This window comes from Pyxicephalus adspersus, chromosome 1 (genome assembly GCF_032062135.1).
Source record: "Pyxicephalus adspersus chromosome 1, UCB_Pads_2.0, whole genome shotgun sequence".
In the NCBI taxonomy this organism is placed as follows: Eukaryota; Metazoa; Chordata; class Amphibia; order Anura; family Pyxicephalidae; genus Pyxicephalus; species Pyxicephalus adspersus.
Window position 1 is genome coordinate 31,254,226 of NC_092858.1, and position 16,069 is coordinate 31,270,294.

Genomic DNA, 16,069 nt, shown 5'->3' on the forward strand with positions numbered 1-16,069 from the left:
TATCGATATCCAAGTCTACCATAAAGAGAAGACTGCATGAAAGTAAATACAGAGGGTGCACTGCAAGGTGCAAGACACTCATAAGCTTTAAGAATAGAAAGGCTAGATTGGACTTTGCTCAAAAAAATCTAAAAAGCCAGCACAGTTCTGAAAAAATATTCTTTGGACAGATGAAACCAAGATCAACCTTTACCAGAATGATGGCAAGAAAAAAGTATGGAGAAGGCGTGGAACAGCTCACGATCCAATACATACCACATGATCTGTAAGACATGGTGGAGGCAGTGTGATGGCTTGGGCGTGCATGGCTGCCATGGCACTGGGACACTAGTGTTTATCCATGATGTGACACAGGACAGAAGCAGCCGAATGAATTCTGAGGTGTTCAGAGACATACTGTCTGCTCAAATCCAGCTAAAGCAGTCACATTGATTGGGAGGCATTTCATATTACAGATGGACAATGACCCAAAACATACAGCCAAAGCAACCCCGGAGTTTATTAAAGCAAAGAAGTGGAATATTCTTCAATGGCCAAGTCAGTCACCTGATCTGAACCCAATTGAGCATGCATTTCACTTGTTGAAGACTAAACTTTGGACACAAACAGCAACTGAAAGCCGCTGCAGTAAAGGCCTGGCAGAGCATTAAAAAGGAGGAAACCCAGCATCTGGTGAGGTCCATGATTTCAAGACTACAGGCTGTCACTGCCAGCAAGGGGTTTTCAACCAAGTATTAGAAATGAACATTCTATTTTCAGCTTTTTAATTTGTCCAATTACTTTTGAGCCCCTGAAATGAAATGATTGTGTAAAAGGCTTTAGTTCCTCACATTTTTATGCAATATTTTTTGAATTAAAGCTGAAAGTTTGCAGTTCAACTGCATCTGAGTTGTTTCATTTAAAATTAATTGTGGTAATGTACAGAATCAAAATTAGAAAAAAGTTGTCTCTGTCCAAATATTTATGGACCTAACTGTATAGCACACATGTCTAAGCCATACAGACACATGTTGATTCATAGTCAGTACTGCTTGGACCAGAGAAGAAGTGGGGTTAACCCCTTTCCCCTATAAATATAACTGTTAGTTAATATTAAAATAAAAAATATAATTGTTTTAGTAATATTAACAACTCTGCAGTGCATGCATTCCCAACATCTTTAGAATTACAATGCTTACAAAAACACAAAACACTGATGTTAAGCATTAATAAAGACCCTGGCACACATATATCGCAATACACAAATAATGTTTAAGAAATGCTTTTATTTTGATTTCTTTCCATTTTTTTAAACATAAAAAGCCCTTTATTTTAGTCAGGGATATGCTAAATGCTCTCTTGACACAAGGACCCTGCAGGAGGTTAAAACACGCTCCTTTCTTTTCTAACAACACGCAATGCATTTACCTGCAGATTGCACAGGTTTAATCCTGACAGCGTGTCACTGTTATACCGTGTTCCTATTACTGCACACTTTCAGCCTGACATAGAGACAGGAGAGATTTGCCCTTGTGTGTTCAGCAGTCCGGAGCTCAGTAATAAATCCCAGATTAGGCTAAACTTCCTGCAGTTCAGTAATTAGAGACTTAAGTGGTAAGCGCTGGGGTTACATGTATAATTTATACATTTTGTGGAAAAATGAAAGGAAAAATAAAATTTTTTAAAGGAAAGTCTTTCAATCACCGCAAGAATACACAGAAGAGTAATATGATAGCGCTTTCATTTATAAACATAAAACAAAAAAGTTCCCATGATTAGCGGACATTAGAGACTAAAGTGTCGTGGTCTTCTCAGGAAGCTCTGTGAGTGCAGATAAGAATTTTTTCTGTTTTTTCATGACTTTATTTCAGTGAAGAACACTCTAGTTGTTTTCATTTGAACACCGTATGTTGGGATTTCCGAGAAATTTGGATTGGGTGATGTTCATCTATATTTGTTCCTCAATAGGTCGTGGATGTGGATACTAGAAGAAAAAAAAGCATTTTTTAATATAAATCATTATAAATATATATCACTATAGCCATGGAACGGTTTCTGCAACTAGTAACCTATTACAGAAGTATGTAGGGAAACAAAAAAAATAATTCTAGGAGATCCTAATACACCCTCACATAGCAGAAAATGGATGGACATCCACATCTTCCACAACGCCTTGGGAAATGGCAACATAGTCTGGTCAGAGTATAACTGTGTGATTACCTTGAAGACATCAAATACAGGCAGCTCAGTCTTCCCTTGGTTACTATAACGAAGATAATGCTATGGCATTGGTACTTCTACTTCCCTTCCATTCTTCCCTTTGGAATCTCAGAATGCTAGGAAATGCAGTTCCAGATTTTTAAAGATGTTAGGACTTGCAGTACTGCATTTAGGGAATCATATTGTTGGTCTTTTATGTTCATATTATACTATATTGGTGTTTCCAAAATATTGAAGACCCATGTGCTACCTATTGCTTTAAGGATTCCAACACCATTCAGAATTGTTAGTGGGGTAGTGCTAATACAGATTCCACCCTATCAAATAGTACTGACTAAATACGCCAAGGAAATGTTTCCAATGTCCTCCTCGCACTTTTTAGCAGATACTGTGTTTTGCTATGACTACCAACCCTTCAAACCAAACAGAATCTGAATAAGACTGTGCTATCCACATGTCCACTGAGCAGATACATTTAGCTGTGGCAACCACAGAGTTTACTGCCTGGTAATCTCAGTTCAGTAATCATATTCTTATACCACACAGACCAAAAATCAAAGTATATTTTCAAAAATGGTCTATTGGTGTTAGTTAAACTGACCTTAGAGATTCTAATTGCTTATGGTTCACAGAACCCCTAGCAACCTCTGGAGAAACCACTAGATTTTATTTGACCCCTGGTTAATAAACACTATTTTCGTTGGTGTGTTATGCAGTGAATTACATTACCTTACTGTACGTTTCTGCAGGCTACTGGTACAAAGGACCAATTTAACAAAGCTACTCTTTTTCTCTGAAGCCATGACTTCTTTACTGATGTAATTACATACATTTCAGAACCAGTAGCCACCACTGGTCTTGCACTGTGCTTGATGACGTCAGGAGCCCACTTGGTGGGAGTGAAGAAAAATGGGGAAACAGCAGCCTCAGGTTTGGGGATAAGGAAGTTATTTCCGTAATATAACTCCTATAGCCTAAAGAACATATTAACTTGATTGTACAGATGAGGAGGCACCCAGCTTTAAACCAGCTTTTAGCTTTAGGTTCTACCAATGTAATAATGTGACCAAAAATCATCTTTTAATGAGCAGATTACTGTAAACAGGAAAATGCAAGGGAATCCGGCACTTTATTATGACTGAACAATTATATATTTATGTGATAACAAACTTACTTGAGCTAGAGTTCAGGCTTCCAAATAGTCCTCCTCCCAAGCCGCTTCCATATCCGTAACCTCCGCCACCACCCAGGCTTATTGAACTGCTGAAACCTCCACCAAGGCCAATGCCTAGGCCACTTCCAGACCCGCCACCAAGGCCTGCTCCGAGACCACCTCCAAGACCGCCTCCAAGTCCACCTCCGTATCCACCTCCGTATCCACCTCCGAGGCCTCCACCAAGTCCAGATCCACCACCAGCACCTCCAGCACCTCCACCAACGCTAGATTTGGACATCTGTACTGTGATGCCACTTCCAGAGTTAAGTCTAAAAGAAAGAATAAAAATGTATTAAAACTTAACTTAAAAATGTATGAAGAATGAAAAACCTGGCCGAATGAAGGTTAGAAAGAGAATAACAGCAGATAAAATGCATTGTCAATGAGTTCTGAATCACCTCAGATTCTCAAACGTCCATCAACAGCAGCACAAAGCTTATCTATACAAGCCATTGGAATGCTCTAACAGTTCTGTCAAAATGCTGAAACTAATAAATATTTCTGAATGCTGTAGTGAACCTGGCACATTTCAAATTTGTTCTGGCACAAGGGCTCAATTCTGACTATGTCCATCATTATGAAAAGGAAGTCTTTTAAACTTAACATAATAAATAGTGATACATTTGTGTTTAATTGTCTATTTATATAACATATTGTCTAATTGTAATAGAGAAAACCTTAGACTCTTTTAGAAGACCCTGTATCAACCTCCACAACTATCATGTTGTGTCATAAAAATAACACTGCGTAGGGCTTAGGCAAATTAATGTGTTTATTCTGGGCAATGAAGCAAATGATGTCATTTTCCAAACAACCACATTTATCAAAACAGCAGAAATCAAGGTAATTAGGCGTTCTGGATCGCCACTGAAGATGAAGCTGTGTACAGAAAGCTTGTCTTCTTTTGTGCATGAAAAGCAGTGTGGAGCATCATTGTCCTAGATAAGGGTGCCACGTGCCACCTGTACAAAGTGCTACAGAAATGTGCGCTTCACGCCTCGAGCAGTTAGGGCATAAGGGAAATGCTCAAAAAGATATAAACATACAAAGAAGTTACATCAAATACAAATTAAAAAAATAAATCATGCTGTCAGCTTGGTTCTATCATGACCCCAGTTTTCATAGTTTATCTGAACATTTTAGTTTTTGGAGTGGTGATGGAAAGTTGTTCCTTTTATCTCGGGCACTTAAGTTCCCATGTTGGCACACTTAGAGTGGGCTTATGGGGGAGGCTGAATGGGCACATTCCTTTTTATACTGTGAAGAATGTAAAAAAAGTAGTTAGAACACACAAAGGTGGGCAGGATATGCTAAACTTGGAGGTCCACAGGAACAAAGTCTGGAATTATGGTAGGGAGATTGCTGTGTTGGAGTATTAAAGACATTAAAGAAGTAAAAGGCATATGATAATATTGTATTTTCTTTTTGGTGTAGACTGGTTCTTTAAATGGTCCTAACATCTCTGGATTTGGGCTGGCTCTCTCTTACATTCAATAGAAATTTATATATCCCATCAGTAAGGATTCATATAAAGATGGAAACTTTGATCATTATTAGGGACTGGAGTGTATGTTCTGTTCTTGAGATCTACAGAAAAATCCTTAAAAGCAAACCTGTGTTTCCAAGGCAAACCAAATAGTTTGCTTTTATGCCCCCTTTCCCAAAATACAAAATCTCTCCTTTTTATGCGTCAACTGCTGCTTCATTTGGCAGTCAAAACCTTGAAAACAAGCCATGTGTAATCTCTTTCCCCACACCAACGAGAACAAACTGGGCCAATCACCAAGCCTCATGGTGGCAAATGAGGAAAAAGGAGGGAGTCATGTGCTGTTTAGTACCGTAAAGAACTGAATGGAGGGGCAAGGTGGACATGCGCTGCTAGGAAGGAGGGCATTAAGTAAACCTGTATCTTTACTGTGCATAGGAAGAGCACAGGTTATCTTTAAGACAAAAAAAAAAAAAAAAACAGCAAATATCAAGGATTACAAATCCCCCCTTTGTTTTTACAAACAGCTAACTCTAGCCTTACACCTGCAGCTGAAAAGGACAGCTCATTCAGCATTTTTGTAACCTTAATGTCAAGCAATAAGAAAATGTTAGCATAATGATATTTGCAAAGTTGCATACACATGGTTTATAGTTAATTAAGTCTGACTTCTTTTTCATGGGATATAATCTACTTTTACAAAGCGCAATATAAAATGTTGGCAAATTAATTCTGGGCGCCAGGACCTGCATTGCCAATTTACTCGATTTCAAGAACTCTTAACCTCTCCTGACATTTTCCTTTTTCTCTGCTAAGCTATTAATAAACCAGACTTAAAACTGTCTTTGCTGGAATGATCAGAAAGCTTCTGCATTGTCAACACACAAACGCCCTTCAATAGAGAAAGAGTTAATGAGGCAACAATTCCTATTTGCATTGGCACTGCTCTCAATGCACATGAGGGTCATTGTATCGATGAGGTGACTCTGTACACACAAGCTGTTAAATTTAACTTAAATAACCTCTATGTAGGTCAAGAGACAGTGTATTACCAGTAATTCACAGACTATAACAAGCAGTGTGTTTGAATCTAGATACAATTATCACCCTTGGGAGCCAGGGAAGATTTAGGGGTCCTGTACTAGAGTGCTTTTGAACCCATGTAGATGCCTCCATCGTGTAAGTCTTGGTGTAATAAAGAATTAGGGGTACTATCATGGGTGTTCACTCTAAACTCAATGAAGTGACCAAGGCGGCAGGAACAGATTGTCCTAACCACTAATAAATGCATAGGTGAAAAAAGGCAGCAAGGTCTATAAGTACTGATGGGATATTTAGGGCTAAATGCAACCTCCTATCTTGGATGCCTTATGTCCATTCATGTCCTGTTCTGAGGGTGACATCTAATCAAAAAAACTTTATGGAGGATAAGGCAACTTCTAGGGTGGGGTAAGCTGGGCAATTGCCCAGGACCCCCACCTTCTTCAGTGCCTCAACTGACAGAGTGGCAGGGGGAATTTGGGGGCTGAAATCATGTGCATTTGTTGCCCCAACTTCATATTTGCTCAGGGTGCTATTCTGTCTAAATCCATCCCTATGTAGGTCAAGAGACCAGGTATTACCAGTAATTCAGACTACAATATGGCTCTCTATGTCACATGGTGCATTTGTAGAAGCGATTTGTTGCAGTTAGAGAAAAGTTCCCCTTAGGCCCATGTCACCCTTGCTAACCTGTGGAGGATGACAACTCCCTAGTGGCAGGATCATTTTGCAGGGCAGGACCGAGAAAGAAATACTTGTCCATTTGAGTACCACAAGGGGTTGACCTCTCATTGTCATCTTGCTATTAGAAATAGAGTGACTTTTGTGTAAACAGCGATCACAATTGAGACCTAAGCTTTAACATTTTGTTGCTAGGAAAAATACACTGCAGTCAATGATAGGTTTTAGTCATAAAAATTCTAAGCAATTTTTTAGCTTGGATTCGTAGCTTGTTTTCTGCCTCTGATATATATGTCATGCATACTCTGCAAGCCCCTATGAAAATTTAACAGAAATACCTCTAGAATTGTACTGCTAGAAATATGGGGGCAGTTTTTGAAATAACTAAAAAAATACTCATTACTGAGTATCTCTGGCCTCAATACTTCCTAAGTCATGGACCCAAAACAAACAGATACGCCTGGAGAGGTTGGACCCGTATCTCTTTTAATACAGATTTTCATTAAATGACTGTAACTGTCAGTTATGCCTTGTACACCTCAGGCAACCTCAAAAGGGAATCAGTGCATGCAGGCATGACTTGCTTGCAGGGAACCAAAATCAATAAAAACCAGGTTTATGGAATCAGATAAGTAAATAAAATGATGTTCTGTGTAATTAATAAAAAAGGCACATTTCTCAGTACAAAGAATGAGCATATAGAGGCATATTTCTATTTCCTGGGGTGTAAAATATATTCTTTTCAAGCAACCCATAATGCATTAATCCCTAAAGAACTACAAGTCTCAGCCAATCATGTTCTTGCAGTTTAATCAAGCCTGGCAGGGATCAGAATGGATCTATCGACATCTTCCCAGGCCAAGCTGTTCTTGTTATGCAGTATGGGTAACATCCGTCCTTTTTCTACCGCTTCCTTCAATAAAGACTAGACATATTTATTTCCCTGCAATGGAAAATACTGTAGCATCAAACAGATACAAGTCAGCAAAGCGTACTGTAGCTGTAGAGAAGACAGCACATTAAACTTGTCTGCGCTCTGCTCTATTTCACTAGTAATATTTTACTGGAATACAGCACGGCTATTTTTAGCAAAGCCATTAACAAGTGCGCAATGAAGAAACACATTAAAGCCAACGTCTCGTTGGATGCGGAATGCACTGCAATGTTTAGAGGAAGACATCAGAATATAGAGAGTAAGTACAACCTCTGCAACCATGCCCCGCTGGAATGAACACACTACAGATTGTTATATTAGAATGGCACATGGCCACGCAAAATGGAGAATTTATCAAAGAACTTTACCTAACCGAGTCTCTGTTACCTAATTCTCGTATATTTAATAGTACAGGGCAATGATAGAATCTGATCTAGTTGCAGACCCACTGGCTTCACAGATAGTACTCATTATACACATTTTGATTTATGAAGACAGGTTTTTGAAATGACAACCTTGGATACATTTCTACACTATGGCAAAAAGGTTTAATGCAGTGGTTGTACTCAGTATTAATCAATCATGCAACACTGCATTAGATTATCCACTATCTAATTACTTGTATAAATATGAGCTGAAAGGGCTAGCCTGTGCCTAATAAGAAACAAAATCTGTTATCCTCATTATAATTGGGAAATGGCACAATAAAACAAGGTGTCTCTATTAAAGGGGTTTGTAGCTTAACATACCCAGAGGTCCATATCAGAGACCCAATTATTGGACGTTACCTATCACAATCTACTTTGTACTAGTCTGAGTTCATTGTTGTTACTCTTGATCGGTTGCTTGGCAGTTATTGCACTTAGTACTGAGATCCTTGCAATATTTACTGAATACCAACATATATATACTTATTCTGCATTATATAGAATCCATCTGGGGATACAACTGCTTGGCTTTTAGCTTTACTGTTGGCCTGAGCTCCAAAACTTTACAGAAGATGTGAGTGAGCAGTACATGAATCCCAAGCAAAAGGAAAATTGAAACTGAAGCACATATTTATGTAGTGTTATTGCAAATCAAGGTAATGCGTGAAGAATTCTGTGTAATTTATTTTAAATAGCACTTTAATGCACTGGTAAAGCAGCAGGCAACACACCAGTACTGCAGCACACAAGAAAGCAGATGCAATATGGTAAATTCCTGTTTTCCTATTTGTTAAAGGGTAACATTAAAAATAATGATCTACCATATAAAAGGTAGATCCCAGCTCACTGTAACACATATTGCTTTAACGCATAGCAGACAAAAAATGTTGGGTACCATTTCAAACCTTTTGCCTAAAAGTGCTATTTGCTTGGCTGAGCCTTCAACATTTCATTTGCAAGTTTGGAACAAGAGAATATCAGAGTTTTTATCCTTATATTTTTTGGGGGCTATGGCAAAATGACTGCTACGGGACTGGTGTACTAGGCACAATAGGTCTTTATTGCTGAGTCAAGCAAAGTCTTTGTCCCTCCTCACTATTTCTACTAAATTACAGCGGTATAAATACTATTACTGTATATATGTGGCAGTTCAATCAGTATCTGTTCAATGCTTTCTAGTCGGATTTCACACAAAGGCAAAAAAAAGACAAATATACAGCCAAGACCTTCCTGTCGCTGCAGTATAAAACATTGCCCCCCAAGTGCAACTTGACCTCCTGGGCAATATAGCTGTCAGGCTATGACAGACTATGGAGGCCATAATGTAATCAGTCACATTTTGATTATCCAGCTATTTCGCTCCGGTATATTTTTCACATTCTCTCAATCTCTGCTTATTTTTGGCTGACATGTCCCTCTCGACTCTAAATTGCTCTGCTAAATAATTTAAAATGGATTATATCAGAAAACTTCCAGCCAGTGTCAGGATTCTGAATAAATGCTTGGTTCAGGATATTTTCAATATTACTTTTTCATGCGGGGGATTGCCCTGCTGTATTAGGAAGCACCTAATAAAAATGATAAAAAAATCTAATAGGTTATCAGAATGGTGAGATGCACATTTTTTTCCAGTTTAATATGATTAAAATATGTTGTTGTATAACATCTTAATAACTTCTAAAATCAGAGGGGGCCAATATCAAGGCGGATTCAGGTACTTGTGGTAGTTAAATGTAGAATACATTTCATTATTGTTATTGGATGCATAACTGCATTCATGTGTGCTTTTATATCTGCCTGAAGATCAACTTTAATGTAACTCAGAATCACCTTTATTATTATTATTATTATTATTATTATTAATAATAATAATAATAATAATAATAATAATAAACTGTATTTATATAGTGCCAACATAATATGCAGTGCTGTACTTTTTATTTTTTAAATATAGACAGTAAATGCCAAATATTCAAATAATGCTTAATTGAAACCACAATACTTGTTTCCTATGTGGTCAAATCACTATTTTTCTTTTTTTCCTATTACAGCACTAGGGTTGATCATACAATTAAAGTTTGGATCCTTCTACTTGACACTTACAGAGGAGGAAGAAGCAACTGTACAGAGCATGCTTCTATATGCACTCCTAAGAACATGATGCATTGCTTGTGTACAGAGCACGAACCTGCATGTTTACCAAAATCATGCAATGTATATAAGAGACTTGAAAATGACATTTGTTGATAACAAAAATAAAGGAATAAAAGATTTTTTGCCACCAGATTAAAAAGGTGATACAGGGCAGATATGAATTGAACAATGACAGTAAAGCTACAAGTAACAAAGGTCTATGGTGTGTCATCTTATATTTTAGAGTTTATTTTTTAGGAACATTAAAGTGACCCCTTCCTTTGCTTAGATTTTAGCCCAGAAAAAGATGTGTAGGATCCAAAGCAACTTGATGGAGCTTATACAATGGACTCCAGTACTGTCTCATAAGATAGGGCAAATGGTCACTCTTATTGGAGTTATATATATATATATATATATATATATATATTTTATTTATTTATTTATTTATTTAGAATACATCACAAAGACAGAAAATTATGTATAGAAAATGTCAAAAGTAGGACTGCAGTAATATAAATAAATGAAATTAATTAATTTATCCAAATTCCTCGCCTTTGCTTTCTATCTTTCTCTATATATATGTTTTTATATATAGTAAGTAGGACACATCACTGCTAAGTTCTTCCATGCACTGACATATATATGAGATCTAACATGATATGACTGCACTGCTTTGTTATGACACTGACACACTATAAATATATCTGGGATTGCAGCATATATCCTCTTGTAAAAGGTATATAGATAAGCAGCAGCAAGAGCACCAACAAACAGTGAGGTATAACATGCTGCATTCAATTTGCCCTGGGCTGCCTGTCCTAAATTTACCGAATGGTCACCTTGCCTGATCTGTCCCACGTCTGATTAATACATCCCATTCTTACTGTATGTTGCTGAGCTGTTTTAGCACAGCTCTCTAATTTAAAGTCGGCTACACTCCGTTACTCAGCAAAACTGGCTATCAATCAGCTGGGTTCATGGAAACAGCTGTTCACAGTTAGAGTGAATAGAGGGGTCATTGGAAGCAGGATCTTCTGAGTGAACACGGGGGTGATGGTGACATATTCTGTGCTGCAGGCTACAGACCTGAATTTAATACGCCATTTCTTTTAACACTGACCAGTTCTGCTTCAATAGGCAATAAATAGCTATCAATATCATATGTGCCTGAACAATGGAAAACAAAACTAGCGTAATGACCCCATTGGTCAACTACTATATTCTTGTTGCCTGTTGTTTGGACATTCAACTGATATGATTGTATTTGTAACTGGTGCTTAACATCACTGATGCCTAACCTAAGGCACTTTAGTATTGGGAGTATTTCACATTATATGCCTGTCCAATGTGACATTTCTGCAGCGTTCAACCACACCTGTAGCATGACTCTGGTCATCTCCTGTAGTATGTGTTCAGTGTTCTGTAGCATTACATATACTGAAAGCTTTGTGTTCCCCTTTGGTTAGGTCAGAGGCCACAGCTCATGCACCCTATATCTTGCAGGTTGGCAACTGATGCTTAAAGAGCCTGAACGTAATTTAGGAGGAATCAGGAGTGGCAGGAAGACCTCTAGACAGACACATGTCTTGTCCCAAGTGATGGATGGTAGATGTCTTTAAAGGATGTTGGGAGCAGAGAAAACCCCCCTATCCAACTTAGCTCAATTGTAGATGCAGTGTGCATATTGAAAAAACTTTGTACCTTTATGTTAATAAAAAGATGAGCTAAAGTTCCCTACACAAAAAAGAAAAAAGAAAAAACACCTTTGAAAGTTTGAGTCTAGCAATCGCCTTCAATAGAAGACAATATATATATATATATATATATATATATATAATATATATATATATATATATATATATAGTGTTGTCCAGTTCGCCTATCTTTTCACCATTTCAGCCACACTACACTGGTTCCTGTTTTTGATTTCCTACATCAATGAAGGACTAAGCAGTGGCATGGAGGTCAGGGGAAGAAACTAAAACGCTCTTTGGGGGACAAAAGTACCCAACACTCTTAGAAGTATCAAATGCTGAGTGGGACTTGCAGGGCTGCATAGCTAAAAATAGCAAAAGCGGGAGAAATGGGTTGCTGGAGGGGTGAATATATGCTATATACTTTTGAAGAGAATTGCTAGTAATAAACCTTTGATCTGACAAGATCTTTATTACAATTATTGTCTAAGAAAATAATTGTCGAAAACAGTTATGATACTGAAGAGGTTCCCCTGTTATTTTATATTTATGTCAGCTCTCTCATTTTGCTGAGGCAGCTATTAAAGCAGAAATATTTCAAGTATCTCAGTGTCAAGAAGGCAGACAAAGCTTTAGAATGAATGCTATTATTTGAAACCAGCCAAGCACACTGAAGAGAACAGGATGAACCCGGCCACTGTCAGTCTTTTCATGGGATTTATTTGAAGTGTAGAAAATAAAATGTTCTGGAATGTACCTGTGATATGTACTCTATATAAGTACACTGCCCCCGTAACTTTAAAATATCCTAGAAAACAGAGAAATCTGTACCTATTGCATCTTATTTTCTTTTTTTTAAACATTTGCTTACCTTAATTCTTCGCTGTCCATCAACTTCTTGTAGGCTGTTATTTCTACATCTAATCCCATCTTCACGGCCAGGAGATCCTGGTATTCTTGGCCATAGTGGGCAATTTGCTGTTGGAAAACAGAAGTAACAAGTAAATATTGAGTATGACAGTTTGTGTAGAGTTTTTCAAACTAAGTCCATGTGTAAATCATTTTAAGTGAATTTATTGACAAAACATTTTTTTTGTTTCAGATAGCATGGGGAAGTGTTTAATCTCCAGCAGATTTTTTCTTTGAAAGTGTTCTGTTGGATAGATTAGGCCTGATTTATTAAAGCTCCCCAAGACTGGAGAAGATACACTTTCATCGTTGAACCTGGGTGATCTAGCAAACCTGGAAAGAACCTGATCCAGGATTGAAAACATTTGCAAATGACTTTTAGGAAATCTATTTCAGGTTTGCTAGATCTCCCAGGTTCACTGATGAAAGTGCATGCTCTCCTGTCTTGGAGCTTTAATAAATCAGGCCCATTGTGTTAGTGATATTATCTGTCTACTCCTATTGAGAAAGCTGGTAAATCTTTTATCATTTTCTGTGTCATTGACAATGGAGGGGGTGAATATTCCCAACCAAGACCAACACAGACAGGAACAACACGTTCTTCCCTATTCTATTCAAAACTAAATAAAACATCCTAGCTATAGATATGGTTTTATAAAACAAAGACCAATGGTCAAAAAGTAGGATTTCTAAGCAGCCAATCACATATCCTGACTAATTGACATAAGTAGTGGGGGGTATAATATTTAACATGCATTTCTCATATCACACATTTTTTTTGTATGGTTTATTGGGTAGAAGAAAATTGAATTTTGTTCAGACTAAGGTCTTTAAATACTATGGTGTAAAATGGGTTAGGAACAAACTCTGTGTTCTTTACCTTTCTAATGTCATCTAGCTGAGACTTGAGGGCTGCAGCCTGCTCTTGGTATGTGTCAACCTCACTGCTGGAGCTGGTCTCTGCCTCGGCGATCTGAGCCTCCAGCTGAATGTTCTGTAAAACAAGAAAAGAAGCTTTTATAATGCCACCTCGGTCATCCTGTTACTAAGGAACAATATGCTGGGCTAGATTACGAAAAAATGGCAACTTTTCTCTTTTTTTTACATTTAAAAACCGGTAAAACAAAAAAGTACAGCCACCATTAGAAACAACAAATTATTAAAGTAGAAATAACCTCTCAAACACCTTCTCAAAAAAAAGGCAGATGGAGAGTAAAGGACTAGGCATTGGTGTTGACTGCAGTTGATCTTTGTTCCATTACTAACTTACCATGCCTTGTTGTACACTACATCTCTGCATGGGGCGGCCATCATAGTAGAGGATACTCTTGCCTCCAGTTAACAGAACATTGAGCAGCACAGTAACAACTTCATCTATATTCCCTCCAAATCACTTGGAACCAGCAGTCATTGGCATGGTGCTTTAGATATCATTCCCAATATAGCAATGAGGTGCCTAAGCACACTCACATACAAGAAATTACACTGAGTATTTTTAAGCTAGAATTCCAGACTAAAGCTCAGGCACAATAATCATTTTTACATGTTTCTTATACCATACCAAATCTTCAATTTTTGAGTTCAGGTTCACTTAAATCTATACATATGGTAGGTATGCAATGCTGTACATATTGTCAAATATATAAGCTATGAGCTATATTGGAATTTATGTACCTCTTAAGAGGTAACTCTTGCATGGACTGTTTCAGCATTTACAAAACTTTGTCATACAAATGAATTCTTACCAGGCTCCTAACTCTTTCTATTTCACGTTGAATAGAGTCAACCTGCAGCTTCAGTGTCCTGTACTCCTCCTTAAAAGATGTCAGGGCTTGTACAGTTGGTTGAGTGGTGCCAGTAACCAGAAAAATCTGTGCATATGATAAAAACAGTTAAAAAGTTGGAAGTCAAAATTTCCACCCAGACTACCAACACTGAAGTATTTGCATATTTTAAACATGGCCTATAAGTACATTAAACAAGCTATCATTCACATCTGCAACCAAAGGAATTGTTAGTAAAATCATCCTTAAAGTTTCCAACAGAGACACTGAAATTATAATTCTTCCTCTTGGGACTGGTATACCCAGACCTTTTTTAAAAGGGATTTAAAAAGTGCATATGACAATTGTACAAGTACTTATAAACCATACCAATTTTCTCTTTTTTTGAGCAGAAGAGGGTAAAATGCTGAGACAGGGGACAAAACACCTCTAAACATTATTAAATACCCATAAGCACTCACTTTATGAGTGGTAGTGCATGTTTATGAGAGTCACCGAATGCTAAAGGTTGTATCTTTGTAGCTCAGCAGGCAAATTGTTTTGTGTCTATAATACATGACTATACTCTGCATAAGGTATGAGAAACTTTAATACAAGCTGAAAGCTATTTTTATGAGAATGCTTATTTTTAGTTTACTAATCATCACCTCTGATGAAATAGGTTGCATTGTATTGCCATGGGGAAGATGCACATGAACAGGTGTATGCCAATGTATGACCCATACCACGAATGGCATTAATAATTTGCTTTGACTTTTACTTAACAAACTTAGCAAATACAAAAATTCCTTTTAAAGAGAATAATACAACCATCCAGACGGAGTGTATCCAAATCCTGCCATAGCATTGGTCTGAGCACCCAAAGGCAACATTTATGACATCACTTACTTTGCAGTACTTTATCACCTGTTATCAGCTATAGTACCTTCAACTTGTGATATATGGTACTAGATCATGACCATGCAAAAACTGATGATAGATGACTGTAAGTGTCACACATGCCTATACCAACCAGTTGATATTTTAAAATTAATCTGGTTTCAATGTATAACTGATTTATGTATCTAGGCCCCTTTGTAGGTAAACCTGTTCAACAACAGATAGATTAGGTTCCAGCTCTTGATTACAAGGGGATTTCAAAAATTGTCAATAATACAAATGGAAGTCAGACTAGAACACGAAAGTAACAAGAGTTTTTAAGAATAATATACAGGTATCTGCTAAGGTCACCTTGCTCTGGGCTGCTGCAAATGCTTCTTGTTTGGTCTTCTGGACGAGTAATTCATATTGTGCTTTCATTTCTGAGATGGCTGTTGTCAAGTCTACAGCTTGAGCATAGTTGTCGAATGAAATGGAAATGGCTGCTTTGGAACCACTTGTGACAATAGTCTGAACTTCTCTGACTCTCTGTTTACAGAAAAACAAGATATATTATTCAACCTGTGTTACACTGGCAGTCCTTTAAAACCAAAAAACAAGGTCAAATACTGGCATTTATTACAAATGACTAAACACCCTTATATAGAGAATTAGGAGGGTTTTATACACACTTCAGGACCAC

At 37.5% G+C, this 16,069-nt stretch overlaps 1 protein-coding gene across 1 annotated transcript in view; it reads right to left on the reverse strand.

Moving 5' to 3' along the window:
• Positions 1-1,346: 1,346 nt before the first annotated feature.
• Positions 1,347-16,069, reverse strand: part of LOC140327057 (thread biopolymer filament subunit alpha-like) — a 19,549-nt gene continuing 4,826 nt past the window's right edge. The window contains exons 5-10 of the mRNA XM_072406629.1: positions 15,739-15,915; positions 14,470-14,595; positions 13,605-13,718; positions 12,687-12,793; positions 3,374-3,684; positions 1,347-1,963 (exon numbers count right to left, since the gene is read on the reverse strand). Coding sequence (XP_072262730.1) covers positions 1,941-1,963; positions 3,374-3,684; positions 12,687-12,793; positions 13,605-13,718; positions 14,470-14,595; positions 15,739-15,915 — 858 coding nt within the window. The 3' untranslated portion in view covers positions 1,347-1,940. The remainder of the gene's footprint in view (positions 1,964-3,373; positions 3,685-12,686; positions 12,794-13,604; positions 13,719-14,469; positions 14,596-15,738; positions 15,916-16,069) is intronic.